Source organism: Thalassophryne amazonica, chromosome 7, assembly GCF_902500255.1.
Source record: "Thalassophryne amazonica chromosome 7, fThaAma1.1, whole genome shotgun sequence".
In the NCBI taxonomy this organism is placed as follows: domain Eukaryota; kingdom Metazoa; phylum Chordata; class Actinopteri; order Batrachoidiformes; family Batrachoididae; genus Thalassophryne; species Thalassophryne amazonica.
Genome location: NC_047109.1, coordinates 78941273 through 78958240, shown reverse-complemented (window position 1 = coordinate 78958240; position 16968 = coordinate 78941273). Strand labels below are relative to the sequence as shown.

At 37.5% G+C, this 16968-nt stretch overlaps 1 protein-coding gene across 5 annotated transcripts in view; it reads left to right on the top strand.

Moving 5' to 3' along the window:
- The window catches only part of LOC117514296 (CUGBP Elav-like family member 3), a 75473-nt gene extending 61472 nt beyond the window's left edge, over nucleotides 1-14001 (top strand). For 2 of the 5 annotated variants that reach the window (XM_034174681.1, XM_034174685.1), the window contains exons 10-14: nucleotides 71-136; nucleotides 2391-2495; nucleotides 2631-2774; nucleotides 2974-3136; nucleotides 13842-13998. In XM_034174681.1, coding sequence (XP_034030572.1) covers nucleotides 71-136; nucleotides 2391-2495; nucleotides 2631-2774; nucleotides 2974-3101 — 443 coding nt within the window. In that variant the 3' untranslated portion in view covers nucleotides 3102-3136; nucleotides 13842-13998. Of the gene's footprint in view, nucleotides 1-70; nucleotides 137-2390; nucleotides 2496-2630; nucleotides 2775-2973; nucleotides 3137-3488; nucleotides 3589-13841 lie in introns of all 5 variants that reach the window. The other 3 variants (XR_004561849.1, XM_034174682.1, XM_034174684.1) reach the window with 3 other exon arrangements.
- The last annotated feature ends 2967 nt before the right edge of the window (nucleotides 14002-16968 follow it).

The window sequence follows — 16968 nt, the reverse complement described above, 5'->3', positions numbered from 1 at the left end:
AAATGTTTCAGAACAGCACCCGCTTTTGGAGTTTTCATTCCCAGTCTTTGTACACTTTGTTACCTTCTAGCTCAGAGTCCAGCAGCAGCACTGGACCCTCTACAACAGGCCTATGCAGGCATGCAGCACTACACAGGTTGGTGTACTGATGGACACATAATTCATGATGCACGGAGCACACCATCAAAATCAGATGATGTATGAAGAAAACAGTAGGCTGCTTTATGGGGGTTTTGGGTTGCAGTGGAGAAGAGGTGTTATTAAGAGAGAGAGAGAGAGAGAGAGAGAGAGAGAGAGAGAGAGAGAGTCTTTTTGCACATACAGTATACAACTTTCTTAGGAAGTGGGCTGTCTGTGGTAGTCGAAGATCATTCTCCTGTGTCTCTCAGATTTTTTGCACCAGCATTTGTCTTTAAGAAAATGTTGACAGAAAATAAATTAAATCAAGGTCTTAAAATACAATCCCGTTACTTAAGTATTAATACTACCGGGTCATTTTGCGAGTCTGAGAGCATCCCATTGGCCTTGTGCAGTTGCTGGGGCCCTTAGCACTAATAATCCTTTTTGGTAGGTCATGCTTAGGGAAGCATAACACAAGGTCATACTGTAATAGCTGACATTCCATTACATTGCAAGTGGTGAGGGAACTTGCAGAAAGGATGTTCAAGGTATCATCTGTATAAGCCACCTTGGATTTGGGCACAACCCTGCAGTAGATGGCCCTTCAGCCCTGCACCTGTCACCACCTTCTGGAAGCAAGGCCCTTGGATCTCCAGCCTTCAAATGGCTTTACCCCATTCCTTTTATAACACAAGCCACCCTCCAATGGTAGGCAGCTGTAGAGTTACTCCTATGGAGATCAAACACAAGAGATCTTGTTTTCTGGCATCAAGCTTTGTGGGATGTTTTACAGTGAGTGGAATGCCATGAGCTTAAATAGAACCCGGATGTTTGACTAATTACTTTGGGTGTACAAGCAGCTAGCACCATGCCACAACTGTACCTCATCTGTCAACTCTCAGCAGACTGAACAGAGCCACACCCCCTCCACACATTTATGACATATCATTTACAACATAATGGAAGGTAATATTATACAGTAGTGTAAGTGTTTTTAATCTTAGAACATGTAATGATCTGTCTTCAATATGTGGGTGTCTGTAAATAGATAGTTGTTAGGTGCTTTTGCAAAGATCTGTTAATGTTAGCAGATTGTGATGTTGGTATTTGATCTAAAAAATTTTCTTTCTTTTTAATTCTTTATTTTCAAAAAGTGGAAAAACAACACCAAGTATAACGGTACAACCATATCATACATTAGCCACTTTTTTTTATTCCTCTTTCCTTTTTTCTTTAGAACAAAAACACTGAAAGGATAGTAAGAGATAAACAATGCGCAATGTAAATCCTGAACAAAAATAATTATAATAATAACAGTAATAATAGTCTACCACAAAGCCAAAAAGGGCTTGAGAATTTTATGATAATTTCTATACAAGATTGACCTCCATAAAGACTGTTAGTAAAGGCTTTATATGTCTGACTTACTTTCTCCACATCTTAACCAAAGTCCCCCTTTTAAGCCGAATTGAAAATGTAATCGATTCTATTACATAAATCTCATTTACTATATTTATCCACTCACACATTGTTGGAGGGTCGATCTAAAAACTTTTTCTTTGTTTTGTTTCCAAATATTGATGATGTAACAATATCATTATGAACATGCTATGTAATTCTCTGTTGTTGAGTGCAAGATGTCACTAGATCTAAAACAAATAAAATAAAGAAAAGAGGCCAGGAAGACAAATACAAACAGAAAAAGAGGGTAAGGGAAATAATATGTCACTATAAAAAGTTCTTCCTCTGAGCTTGTCGGCATCTTTACCCCACTGTCCATCCTAGCTGTTGATATACATTGCATGAATATTGTATTCTGAAAAATTCTTAAATTACATCAGGTAAAGTAAAAAAGAATTTGGCCACATGAACAGTAAAAATCTTAATTTAAAACACCTTAAATCAGTATTTATTTCTGTTATACAAAATTATTAACAGTGATGTAAATCAGGCAGGTGACTACTAATTTCAATGTGGGCACATCACACGCTGCTGGTTGGTGGTATGTAACCCAATTAGTCATACTTTGACCACATATATATACATTATTTTTATTTGTGCAGCAAATGGTGTATTGTGTGAATACATGTGGGCTCAACATTGTCATTGTTTTGCAGTTTCTCCATTTAGTGGACTGTTAAAATTTAATAGTTTTCACCTTCAGTGGGAGACAGTTTATTTCGAACAAACTCACGCTATTGGACACTACTTTGTTGCCACCTGTTGTTTTTATCCAATCAGACTGAGGTACTGTCTGTCCCCCCCAATAGCAGCGTATCCTGCTGCCTACGGATTGGTGGGACAGCCATTCCCCCAGCAGCCCACCCTGGTTGCCCAGCAACACCAGCAGCCCCAGCAACAGCAGCAGAGAGAAGGTGAAGTAATGTCCTGTCCGACTGGGACCACGCCCCTCTCTACAATGATCTCATTTAAAGTTTTTTCTTACAAAGTATTCACAGCCTGAGATTATTTATTGCCTTCTAAGAAATGAATGCACATGTGTGTCACAGGTCCTGAGGGCTGCAACATCTTCATCTACCACCTGCCTCAAGAGTTCAGTGACTCTGAGATGCTGCAGATGTTCCTGCCCTTTGGCAATGTCATCTCGGCTAAAGTGTTTCTTGATCGTGCCACCAACCAGAGCAAATGTTTCGGTGAGGCACACAGAAGGACAAAGAGGGTGGGAGATAGGGGAAAGAAAGAGGAAACAGTTTGTGAAGAATACAGATTTGTGGCAGATCAGGATTTCTGCCATTTCAAATTTTAAACCACGGTGCCTCATGCTGAGCTAAAGAATACGGGAGGTTCTGTTTAAGTAACATCTCTGTTTCATTTCACCACTCCCTCTTCCAGGATTTGTGAGTTTTGACAATCCTGCCAGTGCTCAAGCAGCCATTCAGGCAATGAACGGTTTCCAGATCGGTATGAAAAGACTGAAGGTTCAGCTCAAAAGGCCTAAAGACGCCAACCGCCCGTACTGAGCAGGAATTGAGAGGAGACAATGTAATAAAGAGAGGTAAGGCAATGGTGAATCACAGGATATGAAAAGAAGTGAGGTCTTGTGTGCTGGGGGAATAAGAATGAGGCAAGAAGAGGCGAAACATGCTAAATAAAGCAGGAGGACAAAATCAGGTAGTAAAAACCAACAACTTGTAGATAGCTTTAGCATTACAATATTAATGTATCTTAAAAGATAAATGAAAACATTAAGGTATCAGCAAAGTTGATTGTGGGTTATTAGTGAAACAAATGTAACCAACTTAGATAAAGTAAAAAATACTGAGATACTTTTATTTTCTTCCACAATCTTATTTTTTTCCCCTTGCTGTTTTGATCTTTTCCTGAAACGGCAACTTGCCTCACCCAAGATCCTTCCATCCAATCATAATTTGTGAGGACCCCATCGCTATGGCAAAGGTTGCCTAGTGACCGATAAAGCCCTGACCCCCCCCTTCCTCTCACATTGTTGTAAGTTGATTGGTTGGCCTGTGTTTGAATTGCTGTGGCGATTGATTGCCTGTGTTGGTTGCCCTTGGCAATTTTTGTTTTGTCACCTTGAGCAACCAGCCATGCATTGACCTGCATGTCCTGTTGCTGTAGTGACCACAGACTGTGTTTGGTGCATTGTGACTTTATTTTGTATTGACCTGTGCACATACTGATCAATAACTGTCATTAGCCAGGACTGCACTCAGCATCAAATGATTTGATTGGATATTTGATATATAATGATTATTGCATACTAATCTGCTAAATTCCATAGCAACTCTTGTTATTTTATTTTATTTTATTTTTGCGGCTTTGTTTTTGATCAGTTTCTGTAGCGCTCTGTTTGGTGTCATTATTTGAAATAATTTATGGGCAAAGTAATGAGCGTGGGCATCTGTCTTTACATATAGTTGTGGTCGGACGACTAATCATGGGCATGAATGTTATGGTAATTTTGGGATATTAACGATATCCTTGAACTGTTCTTTTGCCAAGGTGGAATGATTGTACAGCATACATCATGAATGACTTAAAAAAAAAAATTGGGTGCACAAGTTTGAATTTATTTTGTGGCTCTTCTTTCATCCACTTGGTCAAAATTATACATACAGGCTTAAATATATACATACATTCACTTAAATCTTTTAATAAGTGGTGCTGAAGATTCTACAGTGTCTTTTAATGAAAAAAGGTCAAGTCAATCACTAAAGATCAATCATGATCTTTAGTGATCATGATTGACTACAACTGCAGTTTCCCTTTGACATCTTAAAAATGATGTGTTTGACAGCACTTATTGGACTGACCAATACTCAGAACAATGGGAATATCCAACAAACTTAGGGAGGTCTAAGAAGGAGATTTGTAGATGTGAATAAGTTTGGATGGTCTCTGAGCCATTTCTAAGCAACTGCAGATTCTAACTTGGACCTGAGTACAAGTTAGTCGGATGTGTTACCACGTTGCCAAGGCCTGGATGATGATCCAGACTGTCACCCTCAGATGAGAGGAATTTGGTTAGGATCTTCTGGAACAACCCAGAGCCACCAAGGCTCAGGCCTCCCATGAACTGGAAACGGCTGGAACATCAGCGTCACTGTCCACAGTGAAGCAAGATTTACATCGCCTTGGACTGAGAGGGTGCCAATGACGAAAGAAGCCCCTGCTTCCAAAATTGAAACCTTCAAGCTAGACTGAAACTTGCTGTTGCCCACATAGACAAGGTTTGTAGTCAGACAAGACAAAAATGGAGCTATTTGGCCACAATGATAAGAGGTATGTTTGTAGGAGTAAAGATGAAGCTTTTAAACCTAAGAACACTGTACCAAGCATACTGTCAAGTGTGGTGGTGGTAGCATCATGCTCTGGGTCTGGTTTGCTGTCAGTGGCACTGGCAGTAATGAAGAGGCAGGACTACCTACAAATTCTACAACATCACCTCAAATCAACAGCTAGAGTAGGGTTCAGCCACACACTGCTCCGGAGCAACATGCGGCTCTTTAATCCCTCTGCAGCAACACCCTGTACCTTAAAGGTTCTGTGTCTGTGAATCTTTTTTTTCCTCCTATGCAGTAGTGTCTTTCAAGTTGAACATCTCAGAGGATTTCAGACTGAGTGATGCTGTGATGTAACTGTAGCACCTTTGCTGTCAAGCAATCACACAGAGTATCTTTACGAAGGTGAGAACTTTGTTTTTGGACTCAGACGCTATATTCTGCTAAATGAGGGTGAGTACATCAGTACATGTGAGACAGCGAGCGCAGAGCAGAAAGGGAAGATTTTAGCCCGATAGTGGAACAACATGTTAAGAAAAAACAAAACAACAACAAAAACTGCCGGGGACAAGTATACTGAATTTATGAGACAACATTGATGTCAGTTTATGCATTCAGCATCATCACAGACAAAGAAATCAAAATTCCTTAAAAAAAATGAGAATCAGAATATATATGAATATATGAAAGCACCAATATATTTAAAATAATTTTTACCAACATTAGTGGTGTATCTTGGAATGAATAAAGATGTGTGACTAGATTTAGTTCTATTGTTGTGTACATCCAGAAATATTTTTGTTATGTCTCTGGTGTACACAACAATAAAACTAGATCTCGTCACTCATTTTTATTCATTACAAGATACAACACTAATGTTGTTGGTAAAAAATTATTTTAAATATATTGGTGCTTTAAGTTGGGATCAACTGCCATCTGGTGTTCAAACTTGTGATAATCTTAATTGTTTTACCAGAATGGTAAAATCAGTTCCGCTCAATCGTGTTTTAGAAAGCCAGTCTAGTCATTTTGTGAAAATTTGCCTTATTTTAACTGCTGTCTCTGTTCTAGTCAGTTTTTGTCTTTTTTGTAATTTATTTTATTGTTTTATTGTTCATTTATTTTCAGTTTATCGAGATTTTACCCATCTTTGCTTCCTATTTTGTATTTGTTTTATGTAAAGGACCACAATGGAAATACGTCTTGAATTTTTTTGTGTTAACGCTGAATTTTTAAATGAATCAATCAGTCAAATACACTGAATAAAAATCACAAATATGCATGTTAAAAAAATGTGATGTGGAGAAACTGCATTTATGTTCAGAAGCAGAAATCACATTAAGCAGGTGAGAACACTGAACTTTAATGGGCTGTTATTTTCCAAAGGTATTTATTTTAGATATTGAGCTAATGTAATTGTATTTTATGTTCAAGCACAAAATGTGACTGAGGAGAATGAGAAAAAAAAAACAGGATGACTTCCATCAAACTAAAATGAACTTGAGTCATAACAAAAAGTACAACCTGACTGATTTTTATGTTGTTTTTAAAAGTTGTTAGGCTGCAGCTATATGTTTTTCTTATTTTAAATTGAGTTACTTCTTATTTTATTCTTATTTATTTTCAAAAAAATATAGGGAGTCAAATTAGCCTGCATTGTTCTGTTCAGTTTATATCATAGTTTGCCTGCACATCCCTGTATTTTTTCCCTTCTTTGTAAGAGTTTGGTGTTTACATTTATTTTGCAAAGTTTTTAAAAACAATACAATGTTAACACTTTTCTTTATAGCAGTTCTGTAATTTCAGAAATGCAACAGAAACAACCACAAATAAGAAAAAGTTGGGACTATACGAGTATGTTAAATGAAAATAAAATAAAATAAATTTGCTATTCCCAGTTTCTCCACTCACATCCACAGAAGCCAAGAATTCTTTCAGAGATATGTCTTGGTGGCTCCCTCACTCGTCTCCTTCCAGTATGGACATTTAGTTTTTGAGAACCGCCTACCTGACACAGATTTAACATACAGTATCACACTGTTTGTATTTCTGAATGACTGATGTAAATGAAGTCTAAGAAATATTCGGTGACTTGTAAATGTTCATGTATTCATCCCCTGACATTTCTAAAAAAACTGGCTGTCAAAATGATTAATTGATTTTTACATTTAGAATAAACTGCCCTGTCCCAACCTTTAAAAAAAAAAAAAAAAAAAAAAAAATATATATATATATATATATATATATATATATATATTTATTTATTGGGGGAATATGTTGCAGGCTTTAAATGTAGGAATGGATGTATATTAACAAATAAAATAAGGCTGACCACACAAACATGAAATAGGTTGGTTTCATATTGTCTGCAGTTACGTAAATAGAAGTCAAAGAAAATGTCAAGATCATTATGGGACCCCCACCACTGCATTTTCTGTATCATCCAAACATTTCGGATTTGGGGTTGTAAAAAACAAACAAAAAAGCAAAACAAAAACAACAATTAAATTATATATAGTTGAACTGTATATAGAAATACTTTACAGGCTGTGTTATCTTAATTCATTCATTTTAAAGGTCAAATATATTTTGCGGCTCCAGAAGAATTTTATTTGTGGAAGATGGGACAAAAATGGCTCTTTTGACAGTAAAGGTTGCAGCCCCCTGAGCTAGATGGTTGAAACGCGGCCACAATTGGGTGTTCCAACAGGACAGTGATCCCACACACACATCAAAATGGGTTCTGGGTTGGATAAAGCAAGAATCTGGAATGACCTTCAAATATCCAGCCAGAATTATGCCAGAAGCTTGTTGATGGTGACCAAAAGTGTCTGGTCAAGGTGCAGCTTGCTAAGGGACATGTAACCAAATATTAATGGGTGTGTATGTATATATTTGAGGCTGTATGTATAATTTTGACTCTGTGTGGATTAGAGAAGATCCAAAAACAATTCAAACTTGTACACCCAATTCTTGTTTTTTTTAAGTCTTTACTGATGAACGCTTTACAATCATTCCACTCTGGCAAAAGAACAGTTTAAGGACATCATTAAAAGCCCCAAATTACCATGATATTCATGCCCATGATGTGTGTATGTAAACATCTGACCACAACTGTATGTGTCTACGTTACACTGCTGGTGTGTAATACAGGAGTGTGCAGTCCATTGTGTATGGGTGTCTGCACTGAGAGCGTTCCATTGAAGAGTGGTGAAATGTAGAGCAGCACTACACTTTAACGCAAAATATAACTGCCTTATGGGATTACACAGATAAAGAAGAATTATTCTGTATATCTTATAACACTTTTGGACAATAAGCCATGTCATGTTTCTGCAACACATTAAACTGCTTTCATACATGGGCCATGTAAGAAGTGTAGATAACAATTGTTACTTTGGTTGAGCATCCACTTTGTAGAGCTGAATTCCTAATTCTGGATTCTGATCTGTCACACTGATTTGGCGTGTTAGGTCTTTGCACCATCTTCTCTCTCACTCTCATTTTCTTTCTCTGCCTCTTTTACGTCTTCAGTCATTACTTCTGTGGAGTTACATCCATGTTCCATTCCTTCCCTCCCTCCTTTCTCCCCTCTTTGTACAATACCTTCTCCTCTCTGTTCTGCCTTTCTGCATCAGCCTCTGTTGTTTCCATCCATTCCTCCTGTTTCTATCCCTCTAGCTGGTATTTCAGGTAAAGGGTATGTGGTTGTCATGGTGTAAAAACAACTGTCCCTTGCTTATTGGAGAACAGCCTTGAACTATAGGAATTCTGGGAGAAATATATGCAATATACAGAATAAAGCATTTCTTTAATATACTGTAAATTCAGGCCTTTAAAAACATCTGGTTTACCAGAGAGAAGAAAATGCACAGCTGCTTTTATGTCACCATGCGGAGACACAGCTTCAATTATAAATGAAGAAAATGCCTATTTTAAGACAAGTTTACATAACAATTCCTTTATGACTATAACAAAACCTGTTGATCCTACAATAGTCTTGTTCAAAATGTCACCCAGAATTTCTATATTGCAAATGCCAGAGAGTGATGCATGTTGGTAGTCTGTTTGCTTGCGATGATCCAAGGCACATGAGTGCAGCACATGCTCATTCGGTCACACATATACACACGTATATCGAGACAAATTCCCCACAAATCCCAGACATGGTGGGGCTGTTACTCTGTCAGTCATCTTAGCCAAGGTTTAGACTGGGTCCAGCTAAAACCATTCAGCAGTTTAAACCGTTCAACTGCATCTTAAGTTGAGCCTGATTGCTGAGTCCAAACAAGTTCAGTTTCAAGTATTGACAGCACTTCACGTTGTCCATCTTTTATGTTACAGCATCATTCCAAAATGGAATAAATGTTTTTTTTCTTCAAAATTCTACACAGAATACCCCATAATGACAATGTGAAAAAAGTTTTGTTTTTTTTTTTAGATTTTTGCTAATTTATTAAAAATAAAATAAAACTAAGAAATCACACGTACATAAGTATTCACAGCGATTGCCATGAAGCTCAAAATTTAGCTCAGGTGCATCCTGTTTCCACTGATCATCCTTGAGATGTTTCTAGAGCTTAATTTGAGTTCACCTGGGGTAAATTCAGTTCATTGGACATGATTTGGCACACACCTGTCTACATATAAGGTCCCACAGCTGACAGTGCATGTCAGAGCACAAACCAAGCAGAAGTCAAAGGAATTGTCTGTAGCCCTCCGAGACAGGATTGTCTCAAAGCACAAATCTAGAGAAGGGTACAGAAACATTTCTGCTGATTTGAAGGTCCCAATGACCACAGTGGCCTCCATTGTCTGTAAATGGAAGAAGTTTGGATCCACCAGTACTCTTCTTAGAACTGGCCACCCGACTAAACTGCACAGTACATTTCGCAGAGTAAAATGTACTCTGCTGGGATAACATTTGGTCCCAGTCTAAATAGAGTAAAATACACTCAATTATAGAGTGAAATCAGCCATCTTGTCAAATTAAGCATTTCTACTCCATTAAGAGTTGATTTTACATTGTGATAGAGTTGATTTAGCACTGTGATAGAGTATATCTAACTCTATTTGGACTGGGACCAAATGTTATCCCAGCAGAGTAAATTTTACTCTGCAACATTTACTGTGTTCGGGGGGAGAAAGGCCTTAGTCAGGAAGATGATCAAGAACTCTGTCAGAGCTCCAGCAATCCTCTGTGGAGAGAGGAGAACCTTCCAGAAGGACAACCATTTCTGCAGCAATCCACCAATCAGGTGTGTATGGTAGAGTGGTCAGATGGAAGCCACGCCTTAGTAAAAGGCACATGGTACCATCCCTGGAGTTGTCCCAAAAGGCACCTGAAGGACTCTCAGATGATGAGAAACAAAATTTTCTTGTCTGACGAGACAAAGATTGAACTCTTTGGCATGAATGTCAGGCATCATGTTTGGAAGAAACAAGTCATCATCCCTACAGTGAAGCATGGTGGTGGCAGCATCATGCTGTGGGGATATTTTTCAATACCAGGAACTGGAAGACTAGTCAGGATTGAGGGAAAGATGAATGCAGCAATGTAAAGAGACATCCTGGATGAAAACCTGCTCCAGAGCACTCTTGACCTCAGACTGGGGTGACGGTTCATCTTTCAGCATGACAATGACCCTAAACATACAGCCAAGATATCAAAGGAGTGGCTTCAGGACAACTCTCTGAATGTCCTTGAGGCTCCAAGACTTGAATCCGATTGAACATCTCTGAAGAGAGCTGAAAATGGCTGTACACCGACGCTCCCCATCCAACCTGATGGAGCTTGAAAGGTGCTGCAAAGAGGAATGGGCAAAACTGCTCAAAGATAGGTGCACGAAGATTGTGGCATCATATTTAAGAAGACTTGAGGCTGTAATTGCTGCCAAAGGTGCATCAACAAAGTATTGAGCAAAGGGTGTGAATACTTATGTACATGTGATTTCTTAGTTTTTTGTTTTTAAAAAATTTGCAAAACTTTCAAAACACTTTTTTCATGTTGTCCTAATTGGGGTGTTGTTAGTAGGATTTTGAAGGGAAAAAATTAATTTACTCCATTTTGAATATATTTGCATACTACAATACATACTTTCTGGATGCACTGCATACATAACCTCAGATCTCCTGTGGCAACCCTGAGTGGAAAAACAAGGGAGCAGCCAAAAGGACTTACTTATATATATAAACTACAGGGACAGGGGTGGTGGCCAAGTAGTAAATATATGTCTACAAATGCATTTTTGTATGTACATATGTCTACATCTTATATCTTAAATTAAAACTAAATCTGGAATGTGTCTTGCATAACCTTTTTTGGAATGTTAGTTCTGTTCCTCAGTTACTGTTCCTCTTTCTGATATCAAAAATGAACAGGCAGATGTGAAACCTTTACATGCATATCCCACATTATAGTATTTTAACATAATAGTGATGCCCCAGTGAGATTATACATAAAGAAATACTTTTTTTTTTTTTTTTTTTTTTTTAACAAATAAAAAAATAAAAACCAAAACTGTTAGATGTTTGTCTTTAAGGATTATTAATGCCCAGTAATACTTTTGTTGAAGTATAAATGAAAAGTCTGACAGTGTGACCGTTAGTGGATGTATTCAGCCAATCGAGAGAGGACAGAGTTCACACTTCAGGATTGGATAGAAAACTCAGAAATTCTCTGTGATTAGTGGTACAAAATTAATAGAAAAACCTTTTCAAAAAAATGTATTTACTCATTTATTTTATTTTAAAGAACCACTTCATTTCAGTTTGTAAGACTGGGTCAACCTCATCATTTCACAGATATACATTTATGATATGCAACCATGTTTCACTAATGTGTGTGTGGCATTTGTTTTGTTTTTTTGGAAATTTATCACTTCATTCTCTGAGATTATTTGAGGTCTCCCCCCACCCATAGTAAATTTATGACTTGAATCTTGGATATTCTGATGTATTTTTTTCTCGGAATAGTATCCATTTTCCTGAGCTCAATTTTTTTTTTCACCTACAATGACCCTAATACGCTGTCATAGACACCTTTGTGAGTTAATCATGTATTACTAATCATTTCAGTATTTGCTGTACTGTATTTATCAAACCTCAGACAACTATAAGAACAGCTGCCTTTGTGAGTCTATAACAGTTCACATGAGCAGTTATTACAGTAATGGTCACTCTGTTAGCATAATAGCAGTACTTCACTGAAAGGCAATGTGTGTCCGGTATTGTAGGGAAGGCTAACGACAATTAAACACAATATATAAAAATGGTCTAAATTCACAACAACACATTGGCTTCTCATCTGAGTGACTGATAACTGAGCAGATATGGCACCAGGATTAATCAAACCTGGATGTAAACCTGATCTGGAATATGTCTCTGTGCTAATAAACAGGATCACTGTAAAATCCTGTTTTATACCACTGTCTAGATTTTGTGAAATATCCCTCGGGTTCAGAACCAGTGTTCTAGTTGAGCAACTGTTTAGGGTAAAACACGGGTGCAGTTTAGACACAGGAACGTTCCTGGGGACTTTATGGGTCCAGGGTCCTTAATCTCAAACCCATAATTCTTTATTGCCGCCACTGAAGGTCACTAAACACGGAATTTTATAAGGAGATGTGACAGTATGGACCCATCACTCGTGTCACTCCTACTACTTTTCCCTTAGTTGTTCTGTATTGTAAAGGGTATGGCAACAAATGCTAGATTATACAGATGAACTCTTCATGAGGAATTCCATTTTTGCACATTTGTGACAAGCACAAATAAATAAATGGACTGCATTTATGTACTGTGTTTCAATCTGATACACGTGATAAGTGTTTTACGATGATGCCAAATTCTGGGAGCAACTTAGGGATAAAGGATCCTTCTCAAGGTGTCTCAGTGAGCTCCCTGTCTGATGGGGAATCAAACTGCCAATCCTCTGTTCACAAGTGTGCTGTTCTAACCTCCAGGCCACCAGTTCCCTGTAATTAAAAAAAAAAAAAATTAGTGCTAGGGTATGGTTAATCTTAACTTTAGTTCTACCAGAGGTGATTATTTTGTTTGTTAGTTGTGCCTTAAGTTGAATTATGCGATTACAAAATCACATTTACAAGTATATGTTGATTTTTCATATTCTTGTAAACTTTATTGTTCAATTTAGTTCATTTTATATAGCACCAAATCACAACAAAGCTTCCTCAAGGTGCTTCACATGAGTAAGTTTTAACTTTACCAACCCCTAGAGCAAGCACACAGGTGACAGTGGTAAGGAAAAACTCCCTCTGATGATTTGAGGAAGAAACCTCAACATTTTAGTTGTTCTACATCGAGCTGATCTATAATTGATTGAAAGAACACTGACAAATTAGAAATGAATGCGCGCTTTGAGTCGAAGTTCCCGGGAGATAGTAACGTATACGTCACATTCAAAAAAATGACAGACTAAAGCATCTTCTTGTTTAGACACGACTAGATCACGTAACACAACAGGTTTAATCCCAACCCAAACCATAAATCACAAACAAAGTGACAGAGCAACAGCCTGCCTTTGGCACACACACATATATGCAAACAAAAGACACGACTAATGGATTCCCACTGTATTGAGTTGCATGATCCACACACTGTATGTGTATGTGTTGCAACACCATGATTTATTGCTGTTGACAGACAGAGCTTTTAAACCGTGAATGATGCTTTCTTGTTTTAACTGATGCACTATCAAAATGATCTTAAATAATAGAGGAGCTACGTCCAGTCTACAGTGTTGTGTTCTGTAAGAACTGGAATACTGATGATGAATACAGAGTTCTGTCTGAGGAGCATTTTTGACAAGAGCTGAAAAAAAAAAAAACAGACAAAAGGAGCTCTGAGTGGAACATATCTAACATATACTCTTTCCTTTTTTTTTCCTCCTTGTTTATGTATCACTCCCTCTCCCCTGGTCTTTCCATCCCTTCACAGGTAAACTATCAGACTTCTGTTGAGGTGGAATCCCAGGGTTCACTGTGCTTTCAGCCTGTCTCCTACCTTTGGGTGTCCTGAGAGTGCAACCACATACACACACTGAGATATACGCGTGCAAATATACACATGCACTCTCCACAGTGAGCCTCAAATGGTACAAGGCTGTTGTACCAGTGTACATAAAACACACACACACACACACACACACACACACACACACACACACACCACACACACACACACACACACACACACACACACACACACACACACACACACACACACACACACACACACACACACACACACACAAATACACACTGTTGACACAATTCAGTTATCTCAGCCGCACAGCTGAGAGCTTGGTTTAACCGCAGTCTGTGTTGAATTTGCCAACACAGTGTTTAGTGCAGTTAAGATAACTATGACCAAGCGCTTGTGGAAGCTACAGTACTGCTGCAAAATGCTGATATATCACTCGAGTAGACTTTAATGTGTCTATATTACATGACAAATATAGAGGGACCGATGTTTCATAATAAAAAAAAAAAACTGACAGAAAATTAAAAAAAGACAATTAAATCAGTAGGTTAGTGAAACTTTGGAGATTATCCTAATGACCTGTAAATAATTTAGTTTACAAAGAGCAGCATTTAAAAACAATGGGAAAAAAGAATAACTTTAGGTAAACACTCAACATACACTGCAACATTATTATTATTAGTATTATTATTGTTATTATTTGTAGTAAGAACATTATTGCCATAACAAGATATTACATTCCAAATTGTAAAATGGGAAAAATCACAAACCTATTTTGAATTTCTACTTAGAGTTTAGGTGAAACACTGGATTGGGGCGGGGGGATTCCACTTTTATTGGGAGGTTTTAATATTTGAGCTATTTTTTATTTATTTAGTAATTTATCAGTTATTTTGTTTATCGGGAGAAGGGCTTGAATGGGTTGCAATATTTTCAGTTTAGAATTTTGTAGGGAAAACTTTTTAAGGGCCTGTTTATGTCAGACTCTTGCAATTGAGCAATTATAATGTATTAATTATTACAGTAATTATATTTATTTCTAATTTATTGAATCATGGTTTTGATCCACTCTGTTTTAAGTTAAAATAAAGTATCATACTAAAAAGGTCTTTTGGTGATTTATTGTGTTTGTGCATGTATGTGTGAACGAAAGGAAGAAAAAAATTATGGTGTCTTTTTTTTTTTCTTTTTTGTTTTGGTACAAAACAAAGCCAAATCTGCAGCAAGAAGACAGTGATTCTTTGACCAGAAGGAGGCATAACAAAAGAATATGCATGGCAGTGGCAACTTATCAGTATAATTTTTGCATAATTTTTGTGAACATAAAGTATTTTTAAAAATTTAAAGTTTCCTTTCGAACAAGTAAATTCAATGTGTGCAAATACACAGTAAATTACAGAGAAGATGTCTGTTTAAAACCTGAAAGTAAGTTCAATCAATGCACGAGTCATTTAAAAAATAAATTTAAAAAAATGTATCCCACCCACTGCTTTTTAGCCATATGGCTCCTGAGCTTTTTTTTTTTTTCAGGTGACACATTTTAAATGCTGTAGTCTGGTGACCCATTTGAAAAAAAAGATACAAACATATATTATTCAAGTGTTAATATGTTATTGTCAAAAGCAAGTGCCAAGCAGCATGTGTGTTAAATTTTAACTGCAAAGTAACAACAAAGCATTAATATTTTATAATTATGATGCAGAAGTGAAGACCCTCGTGATAATTACAAGTTCTTTTACTATCAGCTATTATACGTGTCCAGAATTAATAAGTAATCATATTTTAAAGCCCATGTTTCAATTTGTATTTGAGGATTGCAGTGAAGTTATTTTAAAGAGTGTTGAATAATATTCCTTGTAAGATGCACAACTTGTAATTTCAAAAACAATCATCTTGCACGAAATTTGCCTCTTGCTAGTTGAGTGTGGGCTTATTTTTTATTTTTTATCGTTAGAACGAAGAATATAATTTCAGTCATCTACAGTATATTACTCAAATAGCCAGAGTGGTAATTCTGCTGACTTTGTCCTTACACAAACTTGTACTAGTCAGGGCCATTTACAGAGATGAAGTCACACTGCAGCCTTTGTGTACCAACCAGCCTAGAATACAAGCCTGGATAATGTTTGTGTTTTTTAAATAAATAACACTGTATTGTGCATCAACAAATCCTTTCCCCAGCATGAAAATTACTTGATGTTATTTATGTTTCTTGAGTGTGTGTGTGTGTGTGTGTGTGTGTGTGTGTGTGTGTGTGTGTGCGCGTGTGTGTGTGTGTTTGTGTTTATAGTTGTGATAGACTGGTGTACCCCACCTCTTGCACAATGACTGCTCCGATAGCTTCGGCTCCCTCATGACCGTTAACTGCAATAAGAGGGTTTAGAAAATGGATGGATGGAATTTGTGTGTGCTTCATTTTCTAACAGCTGTCTGTCTGCCGGGCAACGTGGTGTCTTCGTGGTTAGCACCGCTGCCTCACAGGGAAACAGACCTGGGTTTGCTTTCCACCTGGTCTTTCCTGTGTTTGTGTGGATTCCCTCTGGGTGCTCCGTCTTTTCCAAAGACATGCAGGGTAGAAGAAATGGTGACTTTTAATTGACTGTAGGTGCGATTGTTTCTATTTGTGGTAAATATGTTTCTTTGATATTCAGGTTTGAGAGCATTGATGCTGCACTTTGCTGCATCCGACCACACGAAAGAATCATCTCGGATTCTAGAAGAAAACCACCCTTACATTAAAACACTTGCTCCTGAAGAGCTCTGACAATCTTACCCTTTTTGGCTTCTATTTCTAATGATATGCACAGTTTTTAAAATTAAAAATATGTCAGCTCAGTAATGAGGTATGGTAAGAAATACATTTCCATTCCTGCCACACTAATTGAGCTATGTGACATTACAAACCAGAAGGTACTCAGAGTGCATTACCTCTGCCAAGGGGTCTGCAGTCCTGTTTATCAGTCTTTCGTGATGGAGTGTATGGCACCATTTTTACCAAAGTACAGGTAGTGGATAGCATTCCCAGAAAGACACTTATTGCCAGAGGTCGGCAGTACTTTCACCAAAGCACAAATAACATGCT